The following is a 19184-nucleotide window of genomic DNA, read 5'->3' as shown; positions in this document are numbered from 1 at the left end:
CAGCTGGCTTAACCTCGTCTGATCAGACCTGGCCGGGCAGATGTCACCACCTGTCCCAGGCACACACACAAAACACATACTAGGTCAACGCTGGTTTAAGAAAACACCAGCCGTTAAAGTAGTCTGGTCAAACCTGCTGAGCACACAGAATGTGAGGCTGAAGTGAGAAGAAAGAAAGAAGGCCAACGAGCATCTAATTTAAGATACTTTAAAAGCACATTATTCAACAAGCAAAGACACAGGTATCATTCAGAAGTGCACTTACTTTGTCTAGCGACCTCTTAAGCTTGTAGTGAAACTTCTCTTTGACCTCGTCCAGGAGCTGCTTGAGCTTTGGCTCCTCAGGCGTGCCTTGGTACTTCCTGGCAAGCTGCAGGTAGCAGGGCCACTTGGCTGAGTCAAAGCCCCAGTGGCAGGTCCTCTTATCGGGTGACTTGTGTGAATGCATGACAAACTTCTGTGGTGAAAAGAGCAACTGGCACTCGACGCACTGGATGCAGTGCGCTTCGGGCTGGGTGTAGAACTGGGGCACAAAGAGACCCTGGCACTTCCCCAGGCACTGGTGCTCCACCTGGAAGCTGGCTTCGCTCTCCTTCAGCAGGCCCTGGGTCGACAGCTTACCGCTGGGGTCGGCGGGCAATGCTGCTCCAGGACGCAGGAGAGCGTTGCACAATCTCTGCGCATCCGTCAGCGTAATGAGGCCACAGGAAGGCGCGTTAAACGGCAGAATGCCCAGCACCTTGAGGATGTGCAGCTGCTCGGCATCGCAACGTGAGCAGTAGACGTAGAGCTCATCGCACACAGTGTTGATCTGCTGCAGGGAGAAGTCACGGAGCACGGAGTTGAGGACCTGGGGCAGGCAAAGCCGCTTCTCTCCCCCGACGACGAAGCAGGAGATGGACTCTCCTTCCAGCAGCGAGTGGGTGAGTTCGGTGGAGCTGTCACAGGGAACCAGCAGAGGGCCCCCTCCAAGGACGGGAGGGGAGGGGAGAGGGGGCATGCCGGCCGGGGAATGCTCGTGGCCGGTGCGGGCCGAGAAGGCAGCTGGGCCCCCGAGGGAGCTCTGGCTGCTGAGGGTGAACTGGGCCAGGGTGTGTTTAAGTCCGGGGCTCAGGTCCAGGGCTTTAGCAGAGCCCACCACATGCAGTTCGGCCCGGCCCTCCAGGTCCATGTCAGAGTCGTGGCACATATCCTCGATGTGCTCCCTCTTGACTTTAGGAGTTTTGGGGAGGGAATCCAAACTGCGACGCTTCAGGTTGATCTCCGCCATCACTCGCTTCTTGATGGGAGCGTCTTCCAGTCGCTCTCTGTACAGCCGTTTCATGTTGCCCTTGAATGAGGTCAAGTCTTTGAAAGGGGTTTTCAAACTGGTCTGGGTGCTGGCCATGTCTAAGCACTGCGTTACTGTCGTTTCTGTGCGCTTACTGAGTTCTTGTATTCCTCTGAGTCCTTTTTTCTCCTTTAGTCTTTTCAAATGACACAAATCTTCTGGTAGTTGAACACATGCATGATGGTGAGCGAAGGTTTCTATGTTCTGATCCGCTTCCTGGGCATGAAAAAAAAAACAAAGAAACAAAATCACAGTCACTATACAATCTATAGCTAATCAATTAATTTCCAGTTGAGCAATAAACAAACCGAAGATTATCTCGTAAAAAAAAAATGTTGCGGAGCATGAAATATCCATAAAGGAGTTTAAATGTTTTATGGTTGCTGTCCCGGCTGGAGGGCTGAAGAGGTCAATGGCTGTTTGCATGCACCACTAAACCAAATGGCCATTACCATACTTCACACAAACACGAGGGCTTTCTCAGCCCTTGTAACTGAACCCCGGGGGATATTTGCATCAAGGTTTTTGTTAGAAACAAACTTTTTTTTTTCAAGTGAGAAATTTAACAAGCGAAACCAGTTGACCAGACATGACAAGCCAGGCGAAAACCCCTCTCTCTCTCTCTCTCTCTCCCATTACATTGTTAATGTAAGGCTGACACAATGGTCAAAAACATTTCACTTAGCAAATGAAAGTGCCCTTCCCCGAGCATACTGTGTCTTCCCCTTAGGTCTGCTTACCCCATGCTGACCCTATCAACTCCATGAAAAACAATTGATAAAGGCGTTAACAGCAGTCGTCCCCTCCTCTCAGACCTTTCACAGCTTGACATACAGCAGTGTGGAAAGCGGTGTGTGTGTGTGTCCCCCCCTCAACTTATACTGCAGAATAAATCCACTGTGATAAGAAAACAACAACCCTTAGTGCCAGTGTGCGTGTGTGTCCTCTCTTAATTTTTTAAAAACGCAATGTAGATGATAATGGCCACTGCAGCAGTATGACACCAAGAGAGAGGGAGAGAGAGAGGGAGAGGGAGAGAGAGAGACGAGTAGTGCGCTTTGGATGCATTTGATTTATAAATCTGCTATAACAGATTATTTAAAAAAAAAAATCAGATTTGGTCGTTTAGATTGGTCACAGTAAGTTAAATTTGCATGCATTTGCAAAAAAAAAAAAAAAAAAAAAAAAAAAATCAGCATCCCATCGTTTTTCTTTTTTCTTTCCACCGACTGAAATGCTGCGGTGGTGCAAGAAAAAGAAAAAAAAAAACCTCCAGCTCTGATTCCGAAGCGGTTTTAATGTTTGTGGGCGTTTTTAATGGCAAATACCACCGTGGGATGAATGTAAGGGGAAAAAAAAAACATACTGCAAAATCAAGACATTAAATGAGGGGTCGGCTGCTGCCTCTTCTTCCCCCTCCCCAGCCTACTTGGAGGACTCCAAAAAAAAAAAAACCTCCAACCAACCTTGCATCGCTGCATAGCACAATTCTCCACAAGCACACACAGCTACAAGGAAATCTTTTAAATCTTAAAAGTCACCCTCCATGTCTGGTATCCTCTATTTCTTTTTGCTGCTGCAAGGACACCACGTATATAACCACCTCCTCCTTCTCCTCCACCACCTCCTCCTCCTCCTCCTCCTCTCTGCAAACTGTACCTCGCCTCCTCCTCTCCTCTCCTCTCCTCTGCTGGCTCGCCACGACGGCACTGGTATGCAGACAGCGCTGATAATGACATTCACTGTCTACACTACACACAGTCTGGTCTGGTCTGGTCTGAGGGGAAGGCACCGGCGGTCGAGCGTTTAGACGCGCACACACACACACGCACTCAAGCCGACTTTAGTGAGGGCAACGCGGGGTGATTAGAACCGCGTCATGCCCCCTCCCCTCCCCTCCCCAGCTCTGGATGTCAAACACACAGGTAACGTTCGATAACGTTTCCCAACGGTCAAACTGCCTTTAAACTACACATTAATTAATATATATCTGTATATATGTGTGATATTATTTTAAAATATCAAATATGTGTCGATAAGAAACACGTACAGGTTAAAGTTTTTATTTAAAAAGCGCAATATGTGCCTTAAAATCAATTAAATCGCTGTCTTGTCTGTAACGTTCAGTACTAATTGCGCTAGCTTAGCTTTAGCTACCCCCCCTCCTCCAGCTTAACCCCGGTGCGGTCGGCTGTGTGAAGCCGACTAACCAGCAACACACAGCGGGCTGAAAGCAGGCTAACTTAACCCGATATGTCCCAGCAATGATAGCGATAAAACAACTTGGCACACACGTCAAACACATAGAGAGAGAGGGGGGGCTGTTAAAACGCACTACTGTGGTATTAAAAGGCAGCCGTGGTGAGCGTTAAAGCTGGTTAAGCGAGAGGACCGACGTTAGAGCAGGCTAACCCCCCCGATAGAGAGCGATACGAGCAGGCTAGCTTCGCGTCGCTTCGCCCCCCCCCTCTCTCCTTCTCTCTCCGTCCGTCTGCTGCGACTAAACACAGCAATTCAAACACAAACACACAAAACACAACCAAACCACTATTTAAATGTATGTCCACTCTGTCTTTTTAAATGTATATATATATATTTTAAATCGCGTAAACACTTGCCTGATTCGCTGTGTGTCGGGTCGTCCTCACTCGCCCGTGGTCTTCTCAGTACTGGAAAAGCCTGGCGGACCGTCAACAAGATGCAGCTAGAGGTTCCACTACAGCGGCGTAACGTCACACTGCACACGGGCTGAGAGGCGGAGACGTCACCCGGCTAACGGAAACTATGCGGGGGTGTCTCGTCTGTCTGTCTGCCTGTCTGTCTGTCTGTCTGTCTCACACGGCCAGGGAGAGATTTGTTTCATCCAGCAGCACTAAAAAGCTGCGAGCAGAGCAGAGGAGGGGAGATAGATGTCAACAGCAAGCCGTCAATGGATACCAAAACTGGGGGACTTTAAGAGCTCCTTAAAGGCACTTCACTCTTCTTGCACATAAAAAAAAGCTAAATTTTCTCTATTATTTATTTGATTTACTCACTTAGTATCTCACTAATAATTAACCTCTTCACCTTCAGCTGTTTTTGTGCTTGACTTATGGTGTAGGTCGCTTTTATTGACATGGCCTCGGTTGACGTTTGCAAGGCATGAACTGACATGACAGCAGCTTTTTATCTCTGTGTGTGTGTGTGTGTGTGTGTCCTGTTGGTTTTCCATTAAGTTTGTGAAAATGAGAGAGGATAAGAGAGGACAAACTCAGTGGGCAAAAAGGCTGGCTTCTCCACCCCCCCTCCCCATTTTTATGGAGGGTCAAGAGGTCACCGAGATGGTCTATTGTCCCCTCAGTGATGGTGGGAGTTAATAAAAGCTGACTATGAGGAAGTCAGGAGTGAGATTTTATGAATTATAGATCGTGTGTGTGTGTGCTCATTTGAAGGATGCTGAATTCCCGTAGCGCTTGATTTCTGAGTATCGTGTATGAAATCTTAACGTTATCGCGCCCTGTCTCTGTGCTGGAGTACACCCTGGTTTGTCTGACTGACCCACAGTCTGGTGTCACACGTCTGCGAGAGCAGAGAGGCTTGATAAAGCTTTTGATAAACAACACCGTCGGCCGTTTCGCCGCCGCAGCCTCCCTCTCTCTCTCTCTCTCTCTCCCTCCCTCTCTCTCTGGCTCACTCTCTGACAGCAAGGTCAGCAGTTGTATTATGAGAGCAGATGTGCATACACCCTGTCCAGCCCCAGAGAACAACAAGAGGGACATTGATTTTCCTGTAATAACATCACTCGGTGTACTGTGGGGAGTAAATTAATCTCATATTTGCAATATTGTGACCAGCACTGATTGTTCATTAGAGGTAAAGCAAAAAAAGCTGAAGGATGAGGTAGGGTGGACGATGGTGGAGGGGCTGAGATTCACAGACAGTGTGTAACAGACTTGCACATTGAAAAGCCTCTCCATTAGCAGAGACTCTGTCTAACTGTTATTGGACTTACGACTAAGTGGACCCTGGGGGCAGACACCTCACAGTCGTTTTCATACATCCTGTCTGGGATCAATTGCGGATATTGAAATATGTCCTGAGTTGCTCAGTGGATGTATCTGTAATTTGGCGTAATGATGCTTGTTGAAGTGCTGGTCCGAGGTCACGCACACACACACACACACACACACACACACACACATGCCTTCACCGCAGACTCTGAGACAGTTTTAAGGCGGACGTTCAGCCCTGATGAGTGTGTGTCTGATTTGACTTCCCATTTATTTGACAGAGTAGGTAGTCATCATTTGGCCCTTACAGGAGGTAGACAAAATGATGCAACCAAACTGATGCAATCACAGCAGAAGCAGCAATATTCAGACCCTAAAGTTAAAGTATTAAAACTTCACTGTAAAACTACTTCACTGCAAGTAGATTCTGGATTGAAAATGTTACTTAAAGCAACAAAATGTGGTATTTTTTTAAGTTTCACGCCTCCAGTTTCAGAGTCCAATTCACTTACACGCCGCTTACATAAATATGGACACAGTTGGTGTGTGTTATATATATGTATGTATGTTATATAGTGTAAGAACAGTTGTATTGGCCATGACGGAGGCATCATTTACCTGATTACAAGTCAGTGTAGCAAGTGATTTTTAAGCTTTTATTTTGAAGTAGAAAAGTTGCATTTATATTGCTTTAAGTAAAAGTATGTAAGTATTATCAAGATACATACAAAAAATAAATATATCATTATAGTGTATATCAATAGATTATTGTTACTCATGGATTAATGTTAAACACAGTTTTATTCTTGTGGTTTCTTGAGGTATAACCAAGCGTGAAGTGAAGCCAGTGCTAAAAACTGCAGTTCCTCAAACGTCCACTTGAAGCTGGCTACAGAACGAAACAGTCTCCATAAGTCCCCATGTTAAAATGTCCAACTTAAGTAGAAATAAATATGTTTACAGCCTGGTACAAAAAAAAAAAAAGATTATTTTCATGATTAATCTGCTGATTATTACCTTCAAATGTATTATTTTCATGATTAATCTGCTGATTATTACCTTCAAATGTTTTTGTCCCACAGTCCAAACTTTGACTTCTGTCATTCAAGACAAGAAACACAAGCAAATTTCACATTTGAGAAGCTGAAACCACAATTTTAATACAAATAATCAATTACCAAAACTGTCACTGATTTATATTTTGATAATTGTTCAATCAACCAATAGTTTAAGCTCAAATTGTAAACACTGTTAGGTGGTTTTCAAGGCCTGAAACCAGGAAACATCTTATCCTGGTTTGTGATCTTTCATAGCTGGAACAGAACCTGGTATCGGTCAGAGTCACATACATGAATAAACATGTTTTTTTAATTTTCCATATAAACCTTAAACGTATCCCATGTAGCACACCCATTTCATTCGTCAGTGAGGAAATATGTCTGGTATGTAGCCGGGGTGGCACCGATTCAATTCACTGGAAACATCTTTATGTAGAGTAACGTGAGAGCAGTGATCGCTCGGTGTTGAGTCAGCAGCCCGTACTTGACTGAATGAATGTAACCGATAGCGGAAACATTGAATTTTAGTGTACGATAACATTGACAGAGAAACTATTTAGTGTGGATCGGTCACTTCATAGCGGATATCTGATCTTCTTCACATGAAGACTGTATCCATGGCGATACCATTCAACATAAATGAATCTAATGTAGGAGATAGATTAAGTGGGATCATTACAGTGGCCCTTTATCATAAAAATAATATTATATTGGACCTATTATCCCATAATGGTGTCCTGCTGTGTGGTGATTGGTGTATTTAGGTTCTTTCTTAGCGGCCTCTAGCATGTCTAAAGGCCTGCGTATGAATATTTCCTCAACATGTAACATTAGATGAGTTAAGCCTGTTCTTGCTGCACAACTCATAAGCATGAATCTCTAAATATAACACAACACTTTAAGAATATATTTACATTTTTTTATGTGTGTGTGCATCTAATCCTGTACTTTTATGCAGCGTAAATGTGATTTTTTTAATGTGTCATAACACAGTTGCCAGTTTATTACATAGTCCTAGCTGAAACTAATGAAGTTTAATGCAATACATTCAGTTTGTGCTTAAACGTGTTGTTTCATCTTAGTTTTGGAGGCTGCAGTTTGTGGTGTTGTTGACCTGTATTATGTTCTAGCGACATGGGCTTCTATAATTTAATCTACCCTCATAAATTTAAATGGGTTGGACACACTGACACTAAAAAGAACGAACAGCTGCCACCATGTTAGTAGTCCTGCCTGCTAGACTTTTGCCTAAAACATGGATCAACGGTGGACCTCAGGTGAGATGAATGAAGCCATACGCGTATACGCAACGTCGTATGCATGACTTTAAGCCTTAATACAATTTGAACAGATGAGTTGTATAAAAGTTCACCCTCAGTACAGTTGTCACAAACATGGAAATTAGCCATAGAGACCAAAACTGTTTTTTGTACCAGGCTGTAAACATGTTTATTTCTGCTCTGAAGTTGGACATTTTAACATGGGGACTTATGGAGACTGAGTCACTTCTGGATCCAGCCTCCAGTGGAAGATACAGCAGTTTTTACCACTTCCTCTGGCTTCACTTCACAGCCACAGTGGTTGCCGCTTGGTTGGACATTATAACAGAATTATATGACACAATACAATTTGTGTGGGTAATATTTAACATGTGACTCATGTTCAGTACAGACAAGTACAGACAGGATGTGATTACAGTGATCAATAACTCAAAGATTCAAAGTACATCTGGCATGTGAGAAGTGTTTTTATTGAGAGACTTGACTTAGATCTATTCTTAGGTGGTGGTAGTTAACATATAAAAGGACTAACTGTGTCATAACGGCAGTTGAAACTGTGACATGAACATCATATAGGGAATTTCCATCGCCGCTGCATGACATTCAACATAACATAACCCACTTTTACAACCGGGATTGCATTGCTCATTCAGGGCCCTTCGTTCTCCTATGACTCCTTCAAACAAGTGTTTCTCTACAGGTTCAATCGACGTATGTTACTATTATTCTATTTACTACTACTACTACTTAAGTCCCATTCACTGTACCGAGTATGTAGGGTTTCTGAAGTGGTGGTCATGAAGAATCATCTCAAGTGTGAGCTAATGAAACGAATGGTTTTTATATTTCGAGATGCCTCCTTTGTATCGTTACAATCAAGGAAGAGTGGTCCAAGTGTGTTTAACAGTAACTCATTATCTCAGTGCTACAGTCAAGAGCCCCCGTATATGTAGTGCATAGAGCGTGAAGACCGTGCCAAGCAAAACAAGTATACCTTAAATTGGAGTGTGTGTTTTTCTAAGGGCTTGCGTTTAGCACGAAGTATGATTCTTCTGCTGCTTAATTAATCCCTTCAGGGATGGAATAAAACACCCAACAAGATAAGAGCAATTAAAACAGGATGTTTTTCAGATCCTCCTCCGTTTTACATCATTAATTATACAAGGTTAGTCTTCCCTGTGTCTTCCACAAGGTGATGTGGAACCACAGTGCCTGGGGAGGCGTACCCCCATTTCTCCACCGGAGAGGGCACAGGAACAATGTCAAACATACCATCATGGGAATACAGAATTATGCAAAGGCATTTATCCTCGTCCTGCGTGCGGCAGTGCTGTGTTTGTCTCGCGCAATCGCGTACAAGGAGAGTAATTTTCCACAAAATCTGGTTCAATTGAGACAATTTACAATGCCTTAGTGGCGCAGTGTGTGAAATAAGCCTCACACAATGGGTTTCCGTCCACCATTGTGCGACTTATTGCGGCACACAAATCAATCCGTTTTATTATTTCTGACACGTCATCATTTCCGTGACCCTTTTTTTCTTTTTTTTCTCTCCACCTCTGAACGCTCTGCGCCGTGTGAGGGCAGAGGGGAGAGCGATGGAGTCAATGACCTTTTAACCTCTGGGGACGACGAGGTCCTTCTAAAAGCCAGGCGGGAATCACGTGACCCTGCAGAGACACGAGCAGCTGGAGTGGAAAAGCTCAAGCTTAACGACTAAACCTAATTCCCTTCGCTCCAGACGACCATGTGGAGCTCAGAGCTCAGGTCTGGGCTCAGCTGTGAAATGATCACAAACCAGATCGGGCAGGTTTGTTCAGGCAGGTCTGCGTGATCTTAACGGTGCAACATTTTTTAACAAAACACATCCTCTTTTTAGTGAGTTTTTTTTATTTAGGGCATGTTAATGTGAGATTTAGACTTGTTGCTTAAGACTTCAAGTTTTTAGCAGGACTGACAGTCTGTAAAACAACTCCAGTTCACCAGTGTCACATCACACTGTAATATTTTTTGTTGTTATGAAACTTGGTCAAAGCACAGCTCATTTTTTTTCTTTGGCAAACAGGATCTCTACCAGGAAGTTTCCATTTTATTCAGCAGTATCAGGTTTGGTTGAATTCATGTAGTTTCCATAAACAGTCTGCCTGTAATGAATGGAAAAAAACAAACAACAAAAAACACTTTCTCACCATAAAAAAAGGTTTTTATATCAGAGGGGAACTGAATTTATTCTACCATTTTTAATTTTAACAAATGACACTCAACAATTTAGTATCATATTTTAAAAGAAGTATGAGAATATAAATGGTAAAACTGGAGCAGTAGAGTTTCTGTTATCCTCACTTTTAGTCCCTGGTATGGGTGATGCTCCAAAAACACCAGATCCTACATTTCCCATAATGCTTAACATAATAGCTTCCTTCATTAGACTTTTACACCGACAGTATAAAGAATAGACAAAGTGTGCGTGACGTCAGAGCTCAAAATCTGTGGATCATCAGGAGGCCTGAGGTGGACTAAATGAAGCCTGGTTGGTGAAACAAGTCATATGTATCAGCACCTACCTGTCATCAAGTGGCCACACTGTTAATTATGCATAATTAAGCCTTATTATAATTTGAACAGGTGACTTCTATATAAATTCACCCTCAGTACAGTTGTCATGAACGGGAAAATTAGCTATAGAGACCAAAACTGTTTATTGTACCAGACTGTAAACATGTTTGTTTCTGCTGTGAAGTTGGACATTTTAACATGGGGACTTAATGGAGACTGACTCGTTGTGGAGCCGGCCACTTGGTCAAACTCCAACGACACTGGAACCTGACATCATCAGGGTTATTTTGTCAGACTCGACAAAACAACTCTGGTGCCACAGCAGACGTCATACAGCTGTTTGGCTCAAGAGCTCTCCTCATAATGAAAAACAGACTCACACCGACACACACACACGTATTACCACAAGGAGAGAAATAAAATGTTTATTTTACCGTCTGTTTTTTTTTTCTTTGCACACTAATAATAAAGTTCAGCAGAGTCCTCTGGGTGGTAAAACACCCCCAAAACACAACAAAGTACAACAAATAGTGTTTCCATTGGGTTCACCCAGTGACATTTTGGAATCAATGTAGTGATAAAAAAAATTAAATTTGATTCATGATAAAAAAAAAGAAAACAATGATAACAAAAGTAAAATGTAACAGATGAACGTGCTCCTCCGATCACCACGTGAGCCCTAAAACATTTTCCAAGAAGTCGAACAGACAAGTCTTCATGGATGTTCACGCACCGTCAGTGTTGATACAGTCAGAGGGGTAGAGAGCGACTCTTTAGAGCCTCTGTATGCTTTACAAAATTTAGAAAATGAACTGTGAGTTCAATATGGTAAAAAAAAAAAAAAAAAAGAGCACAGCTGACAGTTTACAGTTTTCGAGCCACGTTTGAGGACCAAAACTGCACCGCGTGTGTCATAGCTTTGGACTTCCAACCGAGCTCTCGTTTCAACAATCACTTAGTGTTTTTCAAATTTACAACAAAAGACATACATGGAATGGAGAAAGTACAAAAAAAACAGATGACAGACCATATGTTTTCCAAAAGTATTAAAAATTAAAACAAAAACAAAAAACGGAATATATAAATTCTATGACTCGGGACAGCAGTCTTCCTTTTTTGTTATACTGTACCTTCTAATTCGTACCAGCAAGACATTTTTCAGAAAAATGTTTTTTTTGGTCCTGTGTGAATCTTTTTGATTTCATGAAAGCGTCTGCACAGCGTATAAATGTGACCCGTGCTCTGGTGTTCAGGTATTCTGTGCTACTCTTCCAGCCTTTTTTTTCCTCCCCCTGCATAGCAAGCTCTTTCATTCACAGTTTGAGAGTTTTAACTCGTTATTAGTGTTGGTTGGATGCTGCTCGATAGATTTATATAACGTTCCTTCATTCTGGGAGAGAGAGAGAGAGGACCTGAAGCAGACACCTTCTGTTTTCCAGATGTTGTTGTGTATTCATCTAAACAACAAAGACTGAACCATCTTGGTTCTGTTACTCAGAACAACATATATAATGACTGCTATGTTGTTAAATTAAAAAAAATGAGAAAAATATATAGATTTTTTATCTTTTTTATCGTTTTTTTTTTTCAAAGGCTAGTGTTATGTCTTTCCTCTATGGAAGGGTGCTGCCACCAATTCAAAAATGACTTTACGATGATTAAGTTGTCAAGTTTTGACGACTGTGGCTTGATGCTAAAAAGGCCTTGTCTAACATTATCCCAATAGAGATCCTATATATTTATATATATACAAATAAAATATGCATTGAAAACAACCCCGCCAGCTGGAAGGAGAGGATGCTCAGTTCATGTGTCAGGGGCCGTGCCTCACCCCGATCCCCGCTCCCCGTGTACAGCAACCTTGGAAGAACTTTGTAGCCTCGTTGGCTACCGATAAGGAGGCCGCCCCTCCGATGAGAAAATTGATCAGTGCAGATTTACATGATATAAAAATAATTAAGAAAGAAGGTAGGCTTAAGGGCAAGTGGTTATAAATGGCTGAGTGTGAGACTGGTTTTGGCAAATAAGCGTTCTACTGTGCATGTGCGGCCCTCGAACAGAAGGTTGATGTCATCAGGTTGTCTCGTAACCATGCAGCTTGAGGACACTGAGACGCCACGTAACTCGTGCATGAGTGCGTGTGTGGGTGGTTGGTGTGTGCGTGTGTGTGTGTGAGAGTGAGTGAGTGTGAGCACAGATGCTATGTCCCTCACACACACTCCTCTGCAGACATCAGAAGTGGGTTGATGTACTCGAATCCTTCAAACTCAGACTGGTCGATCTTCTTGACCACGTCGCTGCGATGAAAAACAGGGTTAGCATCGGTTTATTGAATGTTACACAATATATAAAAAACAGATGATAAAGCGGGAACTCACTCGTCATCAGGCGTGAGCTGAATGGGCTCGTTCGTGAACTGGGCGTCAAAGTTGTCCAGTCCGAACTCCCCTGAGATGTTGGGCTTAAACGGAGGGACGACCTGTTTCTGCTCCAGCTGAAACGACACAACAAGAATCAGGAAACGGGATTAGACAACTTTATTTGTCTTTACTGACATTAGAAACACACAATTACTGAAGAGTTCACAGAGTATTTTAATAAATGATGAATATTTACATTAATTATTCAAGAAAAAATGTCAAACATTTTATTACAGTTTCTTAAAAATGAGGATTTGCTGCTTTTCCTCCTCATATGTTAAGACCGCTGGTTCTCAAACTATGGTGGAGGGATCTCTGAAGTAATGTTTAAAAATGAAATAACTTAAATCCATTTTTTATATTTTGTTTCAATCTCAGCGTGCCTCCACATAGCGAGCATACATCAGTGATTAATTTGGAGCCTAAAATGTGACAGTAAGACATGAAAGCAGAAGTAAAAATCAACGGTTCAAAGACACTCTGCAATCGTGGCTCCGAACAGGAAATATTAGAGAAAGAAGTGCAGATCAAAAGTACACCACATTAGCTCTGGTTCTTGAACTGGTTTCGTTCAGGATTCAACAGCAGTCGACAATAAATAATCATTTCATCATCAGGAATAAATCTGCCTGCTGTGTGAACCTGGTCGACCTACGCTGCTATAATTAGATGTCTGTCATAATGGCGGTACTTGCAGAGCTTCATATTTGATGATACACAGTGTAAAAGTTTGAACGTCATAGTCAAATATTCTCAGAGTTTGGAAATTTTTCACCTTTATTTATATTTCATAGACTAAATTATTGATGAATTCATCGGGAAAATAAAGTACTGATTAATCGATAATAGTCTGAGCTCGGATTATACTAACATAAAGACACTAAAATCTTATTTTATTTCATAGATTTCCATCTTGTTTATGACAGCTGATTGACCAACAACATCTCCTTCAAAATAAAAGCTCAAGTCCTTAAAAACTGATGTACTCAGTGTCTCTGAACTCATTCATCAGTGTACTGTAATGTCTCAGCTGTCTCTCAGCTGTTACACTGCTTGTCTGAAAGGCCAGGACTGCTCCCCCTGCAGGCCGTCAGGTGCACTGCAGGGCAAACAGTCAGGTTAATGTTGGGAAAATGGGTGGAAGGTGGGAGGGGTGTAAGCTGATCCCTCCAGACACTCTGACCGACTGCAGGGTTCCTGCTCCAGACCAAACAGGGAGAAAGAGGTCATGGTGATCTCTGGCGAGATGCCCCGTCTGTCCGTCTGTCTGTCACGTCACCCGGCAGTGCGTGTCTGTCTGTCAATTTGTTAAGGTCATGTGTGTCTGTCTGAGCCTGAGGAGATGAAATGTGGCCTGATCAATAACACGTGTACAATCAGACGTAGATGCACTGTCTTTTCTTAAAATATCAAACTGTTTTCATTTAGAACAACTGAGCTAATTAACAATAAATAAATAAATCAATAAAAGTTAAAACTAAAACTACATTTACGTTTATATTTAGCGGTTTAAAAAAGGGATACAATCAAGGTAACTTCATTCATAACTGCTTATCCTTATCAGGACTGTGTAACTTTATAAACAAATGAATTAAATTCCATTTACATCGGTTTAAATTAAACTATAATTATCAAGATTATAAATTTATTACATTCAGGAAGAGACGATCAGTTGATATATGTTTATATGTGTGTGTGTACATATGTATTTATATATTTAAAAAAATAGGAAAATAGGAAATCAGGGCCAATTGATAAGTTACCATGGTGTCTCGAATAATGTTCGATAATCAATTATCGTTTTTCAAGCACAAATGTCAAACCTTTAGTTTTTTCAGCTTGCAAAAGTTGTGATTATGATTCTACTCATTTTATTGTCTAATCAAAAATAAATAATAATAATTAAAAAGAAAATAATAATAATCATAACCTCCTACTACAAAATGTTAAAATGATATCCCGCTCAGTTTGTCAGTCTGTTCAGTTACACTAACTAACTAGAAGACATTTCACAAGTTTCATTTTACAGCTCTGGCTGTCATAAAACAGTCATTCACTCTTATATTACAACTTCTACTCATCGCTGAAAACTGAGAACAGGAAGCTTCATGAATAACTCCAGTATTTTTAGTTGTCGTTTAACTTTCAGTTGGATTCCTTGAAGTGACTCAGTGATGTTTAATATACATGTCAGCCTTATTTATAGAGCTTGTACAGTAAATACAGGCCCCTCAGTCATAACCAGTCAGTTTTTAAATATAAATACTTAAATACAAAGAAACATGTCAGTGTACCGATGACCAAGGATACAAACCTCGGTTGCCAGGTCGTGCCGCTTTGCACTTTACATACACTTTTACTTTTGACCTAACTTGAATCAACATGCTACCCAATTCCTGACACAGGCTGTGGTCATCTCGTCACTCGATTCCTTTAACACCCTCCTGACGCTCCGGTCAATCAAAACTTTTCTCGTCTGTTGTTCCCCGTTGGTGGAACGAGCTCTTATTGATGCACAAACATCGCATCATCGCACTGATTCTTTCCCTTTCTTTGTAAGTCGCTTTGGATAAAAAAGAGTCAGCTGAATGACTAAATGTAAATACACACCATGACACCAACCTCTGAGGTCAACTGTAACATCACTGAAGCTTAGCGTGGTTCAATATTTCACAGGGAAACAAAACCATATCTTAACAATGAGACTGATCAATGACTTCCTCATCACAATGAACGGTTGTTTCCCCTCATCGGATAACTCAAACGACTTCTTTCTGATAAATCCAAAAGGAAATGTACATCCATTTTTGTCTCACATCTTGGTGTCCATTTCTGCTGTTGTCAGTCTTCCCTCTGCTTTCTACAAGGACATGACATCTCATCCAGCCACTAATAACCCTTCTCTCTGACAGAGTTTCTACACCCGCGGGGCAGGAGGGAGAAGGTGACCCCGTGCACTTAGATTTGACCTTCTGCTGTCTAGTCGCAGCAGCTTTCTGTTTTTCCTTCTCCGCAGGATCAGCACATGGATTGATTTTCACCTATTTGGCGGCCGTCATGTATCGATTTCATTCATTCGAGATTATGATGAAAATCATGATGGGAGTCATCGAACGAGGCAAGAAGAACAAAACGAAAGAAAAAAAAAACACGAGAGAATGACTCACAAGGTCCCAGTCGACGTTTCGGAAGAATGGATGGCCCATGATGTCGGCAAAGCCTGTCTGAGGGTGGCAGCCTAGACGCTCCTTGGGATCCTGTGGGAGTGAGGGCGAGAGGAGGGTGAGAGAGGGTAGGAGATGGTGGTGGAAGAGAAGAAAAGTCAGACGACGAGGCAAGGAAATGTGGAGAAGGCGAGAATTTGCAAGAAACGTTTAAAAGAGGAGTGGATTTTGGTGAAGGGAATCATAGATAGGTGAGAAGATGTGAGGGAAAGGAGAAGTCACACAGTGAGGGCCTCTAACTAAGACCATAACAGTGTCATTCTCAGAGTGCAGCAGTGTTGACGACAGATCCGGGCCTGTGTGACCCCGTCTTACCTTGTTGAGGAATCCCTTGAGGACGCTGGCGGCTTTGACTGACAAGGAGCGAGGGATTCGGATCTGTTTTTCCAATATTACTGCAGAAGGTGAGAGGAAAAAAAAAAACAGTGGTGAGATGAGGTGAGCGAGACGGTCCCTTGAGGCGAAAATGACAGAGGATGGCACCGACACAGCAGCTATGAGTTCCAACTCGAGCCTTTCAATTAAGTGTCGACGCCTTTTGATAAAAGTGTCTCAAGATATGACTTTGTCTGTCAAGTGGTTACATTTTAATTCCCAACAATCCAACGCTCTGCTGGCGGTTATAAGAAAACAATGAGACATTTTGATATTTACAATGAAATAACAACAGACAAAAATACACACATGCGTTCACACGTTTGCCTGCAACAGATGGCATGTGCATGCGACTGGGGGAAGTGGCCATTATAAAGGTGTCAATGTAAAGGTGTTAGATGCTTCCACGGAGCTGTGGAACACCACAGTGTGTGTGTGTGTGTGTGTGTGTGTGTGTGTGTGTGTGTTACCTTGGAAGAGGTAGTCTTCTGTGTTCTGGTCTGGATTGTCAGAGCTCCCGACTATGTCGAAAGGCGACCGGCCTGCCATCATCTCGAACATCAGCACGCCAAGCGCCCACCAGTCCACACTGAACCCTGAAAACACACACACACACACACACATATATATATTTGCATTTTAAAGCACATTTTTCAGCATCTCATACGTTTGTACATTACTGCACAAAGCATACCAGTATTTTAGCGTTACTATAGCAACCACTCCCACCATAAAAGCTTCATGCCAGTGTTTCTTTTGCATGCGTTGATCCCTTGACTACAAATCCCGTACTTTGCTGCTCGAGCTTTACAGTATATATTAAGTCAGCAACATCATTTCACTAACTATAGGCAGCGTGACCACAGGTGTTTTGGACCTCTGGTAGGGGCGGTTTTCAGGCCCGGGGTTTGGGGGAGTGCTGACGGGGAGAAGAGCCAGTGTCATGCCAGAACTGGAGCTGAGCAAGTGGCCAATGTAACCAAGTCAGAGGCTAAGAGGACAATCAGTACGTTTACATGCAGCAAAAAATTCGAATTTCTGATCGTATCAGACATAGTTTGGACTTTTAAAATGCTTGTAAACACCTTAGTCCAACCTACTTCGGACTATAACGGACATCTCAAAATCTGATAAGAACACCTAGAAAATTCGTTCGTAGTCGGCATTTTAACCCCATGTATACTCAATCGGATCTAAATCGGATTTTGCATTGAAGTTCCGCTGGGGCTTTCACCCGGAAGTGAAAGGAGACGTCGTATTAAATAGTCATGTTGTTGCCGGAAAAGGTCAATCGACAGGAGGAAAATAATGCATGAAATGTACGCTACTGTAGCATCGTCCATCTCCTCGTACGACATCTTTGTTTCAATGCCGTCAGATAGTTTGTTGTTGCTGATAAGTACAGGTCAACCGGAAGTGGCTCTTTGTTGAGAGAGCGACAGTGCCACAAAAAGTAACGGCCATGCTCCGGCTGTTTATCCAATTCTCTGAACGACATGTATACTGTGATGGAAGAGTAAATCTGGGATTGACTTAGTCAACTTGCTAGTTTTTGATCAGAAGTAATATAATCATAAATACACATTCACACAACTGCCCATATTTACAACAGACTTACTGCACTATGAAACTGGGGATATCACATCTAGTCAAATCCAAATCCAGTACTGAATCCACCTGTCAAATCTGAATCCTTTTGGAACCCTAACTATAACTACAGCTCAAAGATGACTAATGATCTTTTGTCAGCTGAGAAACAAACACTTCACATTTTATTGACAGCCTACTTAACGTTCACATCCTGTAGATGAGACGAGGATCATAAAATATGAAATCAAAAAAGAGTGAGGCGAGATCAAAGGTTTGATCAGAGATTTGTTAGTGTCAGAGATTATTTAATATTTTATTATCTGGGAACCAGATTTAAAAATTTGATCGTTCCCAAAGGCACAATTTTCCACATGTAATTCCCTTTTTGATGGTTTCTTGCATATCAAAGAAAGAGGCAGAATCCACACAAGCAGCTTGTAAACTTTTGTTGTTGTACGCTAAATAAATCAGCCTCAAGGTATAGAGGTGGGTCTAATTATTACAGCGCATCAAACAGGAGTGAACTTTGACTCATATACTGTTAGTCATTCTTAGCCAACCTCTTTTAACCAATACACAAAACACTAAATAAAGAAATGAGTTCAGACAGAGCTTCATTCACTCATTCACTCTATTCGCTTGTTTTTTTAGTTGATTTGCTCATTTTAAGCTCGTTTCTCTGATTTCTGTTGCAGAAATCCTTTCAAGTTTTTGTTTTTATATGTTTTGTAATTGAAGAAGGCATTTCAAGCAGTACAGATAACTCAGGTACATTATCGCTGAAGCAGCCATAAATATGACTGAGAGAAGCATCCCAGCCATAAGTGTGTAATACCCCATATTCTGTATCATAGCAAAGAAAGCGATAGCGTTTCTGGTAAGTGCTTGTGCGTTGTAATTCTCACCGTAATCCTCTCCTCTGAGTATTTCTGGGGCGATGTAATTGGGGGTACCACAGAAAGTGCTCGTTGTGTCTCCTGGTCTCAAGCCCTCCTGAAAAAACAGAGATCATCAGCTGTGAAATCACCTCAGAGAGCTGTAAACCGACACTTACGCATCAGTTTTACAGGTGCTATTATCCAAAGTGCATTGTGTTATCAATCATCCGTATGCGGTAAACTGCAAACCAGACCTTGCACATTCCATAGTCTGTAAGTTTGATGTGTCCCTCGGAGTCCAGCAGCACGTTGTCCAGTTTCAGATCTCTGTAGATGATTCCCCGCTCGTGGAGGTAGTTGAGCGCCAAACTGATCTCTGCTGAGTAAAATCTGAAGAAGAGATTCAGGTGTATTCAAAACCACACAACAAAAAAAAGACACTTAAGACATCAATCTTATTCATTTTAATGAGACAAACAATGTG

At 42.2% G+C, this 19184-nt stretch overlaps 2 protein-coding genes across 2 annotated transcripts in view; both read right to left on the bottom strand.

The window, feature by feature from the left end:
* Positions 1-3841, bottom strand: part of skila (SKI-like proto-oncogene a) — a 32852-nt gene extending 29011 nt beyond the window's left edge. Inside the window, exons 1-2 of the mRNA XM_019266277.2 lie at positions 2990-3841; positions 266-1546 (exon numbers count right to left, since the gene is read on the bottom strand). Coding sequence (XP_019121822.2) covers positions 266-1387 — 1122 coding nt within the window. The 5' untranslated portion in view covers positions 1388-1546; positions 2990-3841. The remainder of the gene's footprint in view (positions 1-265; positions 1547-2989) is intronic.
* A 6771-nt stretch (positions 3842-10612) lies between these two features.
* The window catches only part of prkci (protein kinase C, iota), a 33372-nt gene continuing 24800 nt past the window's right edge, over positions 10613-19184 (bottom strand). The window contains exons 12-18 of the mRNA XM_010739988.3: positions 18955-19090; positions 18728-18815; positions 16703-16828; positions 16173-16252; positions 15801-15890; positions 12592-12707; positions 10613-12510 (exon numbers count right to left, since the gene is read on the bottom strand). Coding sequence (XP_010738290.1) covers positions 12423-12510; positions 12592-12707; positions 15801-15890; positions 16173-16252; positions 16703-16828; positions 18728-18815; positions 18955-19090 — 724 coding nt within the window. The 3' untranslated portion in view covers positions 10613-12422. The remainder of the gene's footprint in view (positions 12511-12591; positions 12708-15800; positions 15891-16172; positions 16253-16702; positions 16829-18727; positions 18816-18954; positions 19091-19184) is intronic.

The sequence above is a fragment of the Larimichthys crocea genome, chromosome II (assembly GCF_000972845.2).
Source record: "Larimichthys crocea isolate SSNF chromosome II, L_crocea_2.0, whole genome shotgun sequence".
Taxonomy (NCBI): domain Eukaryota; kingdom Metazoa; phylum Chordata; class Actinopteri; family Sciaenidae; genus Larimichthys; species Larimichthys crocea.
Note: the sequence above shows the minus strand (reverse complement) of the source record. Positions and strands in the feature narration are given on the sequence as shown.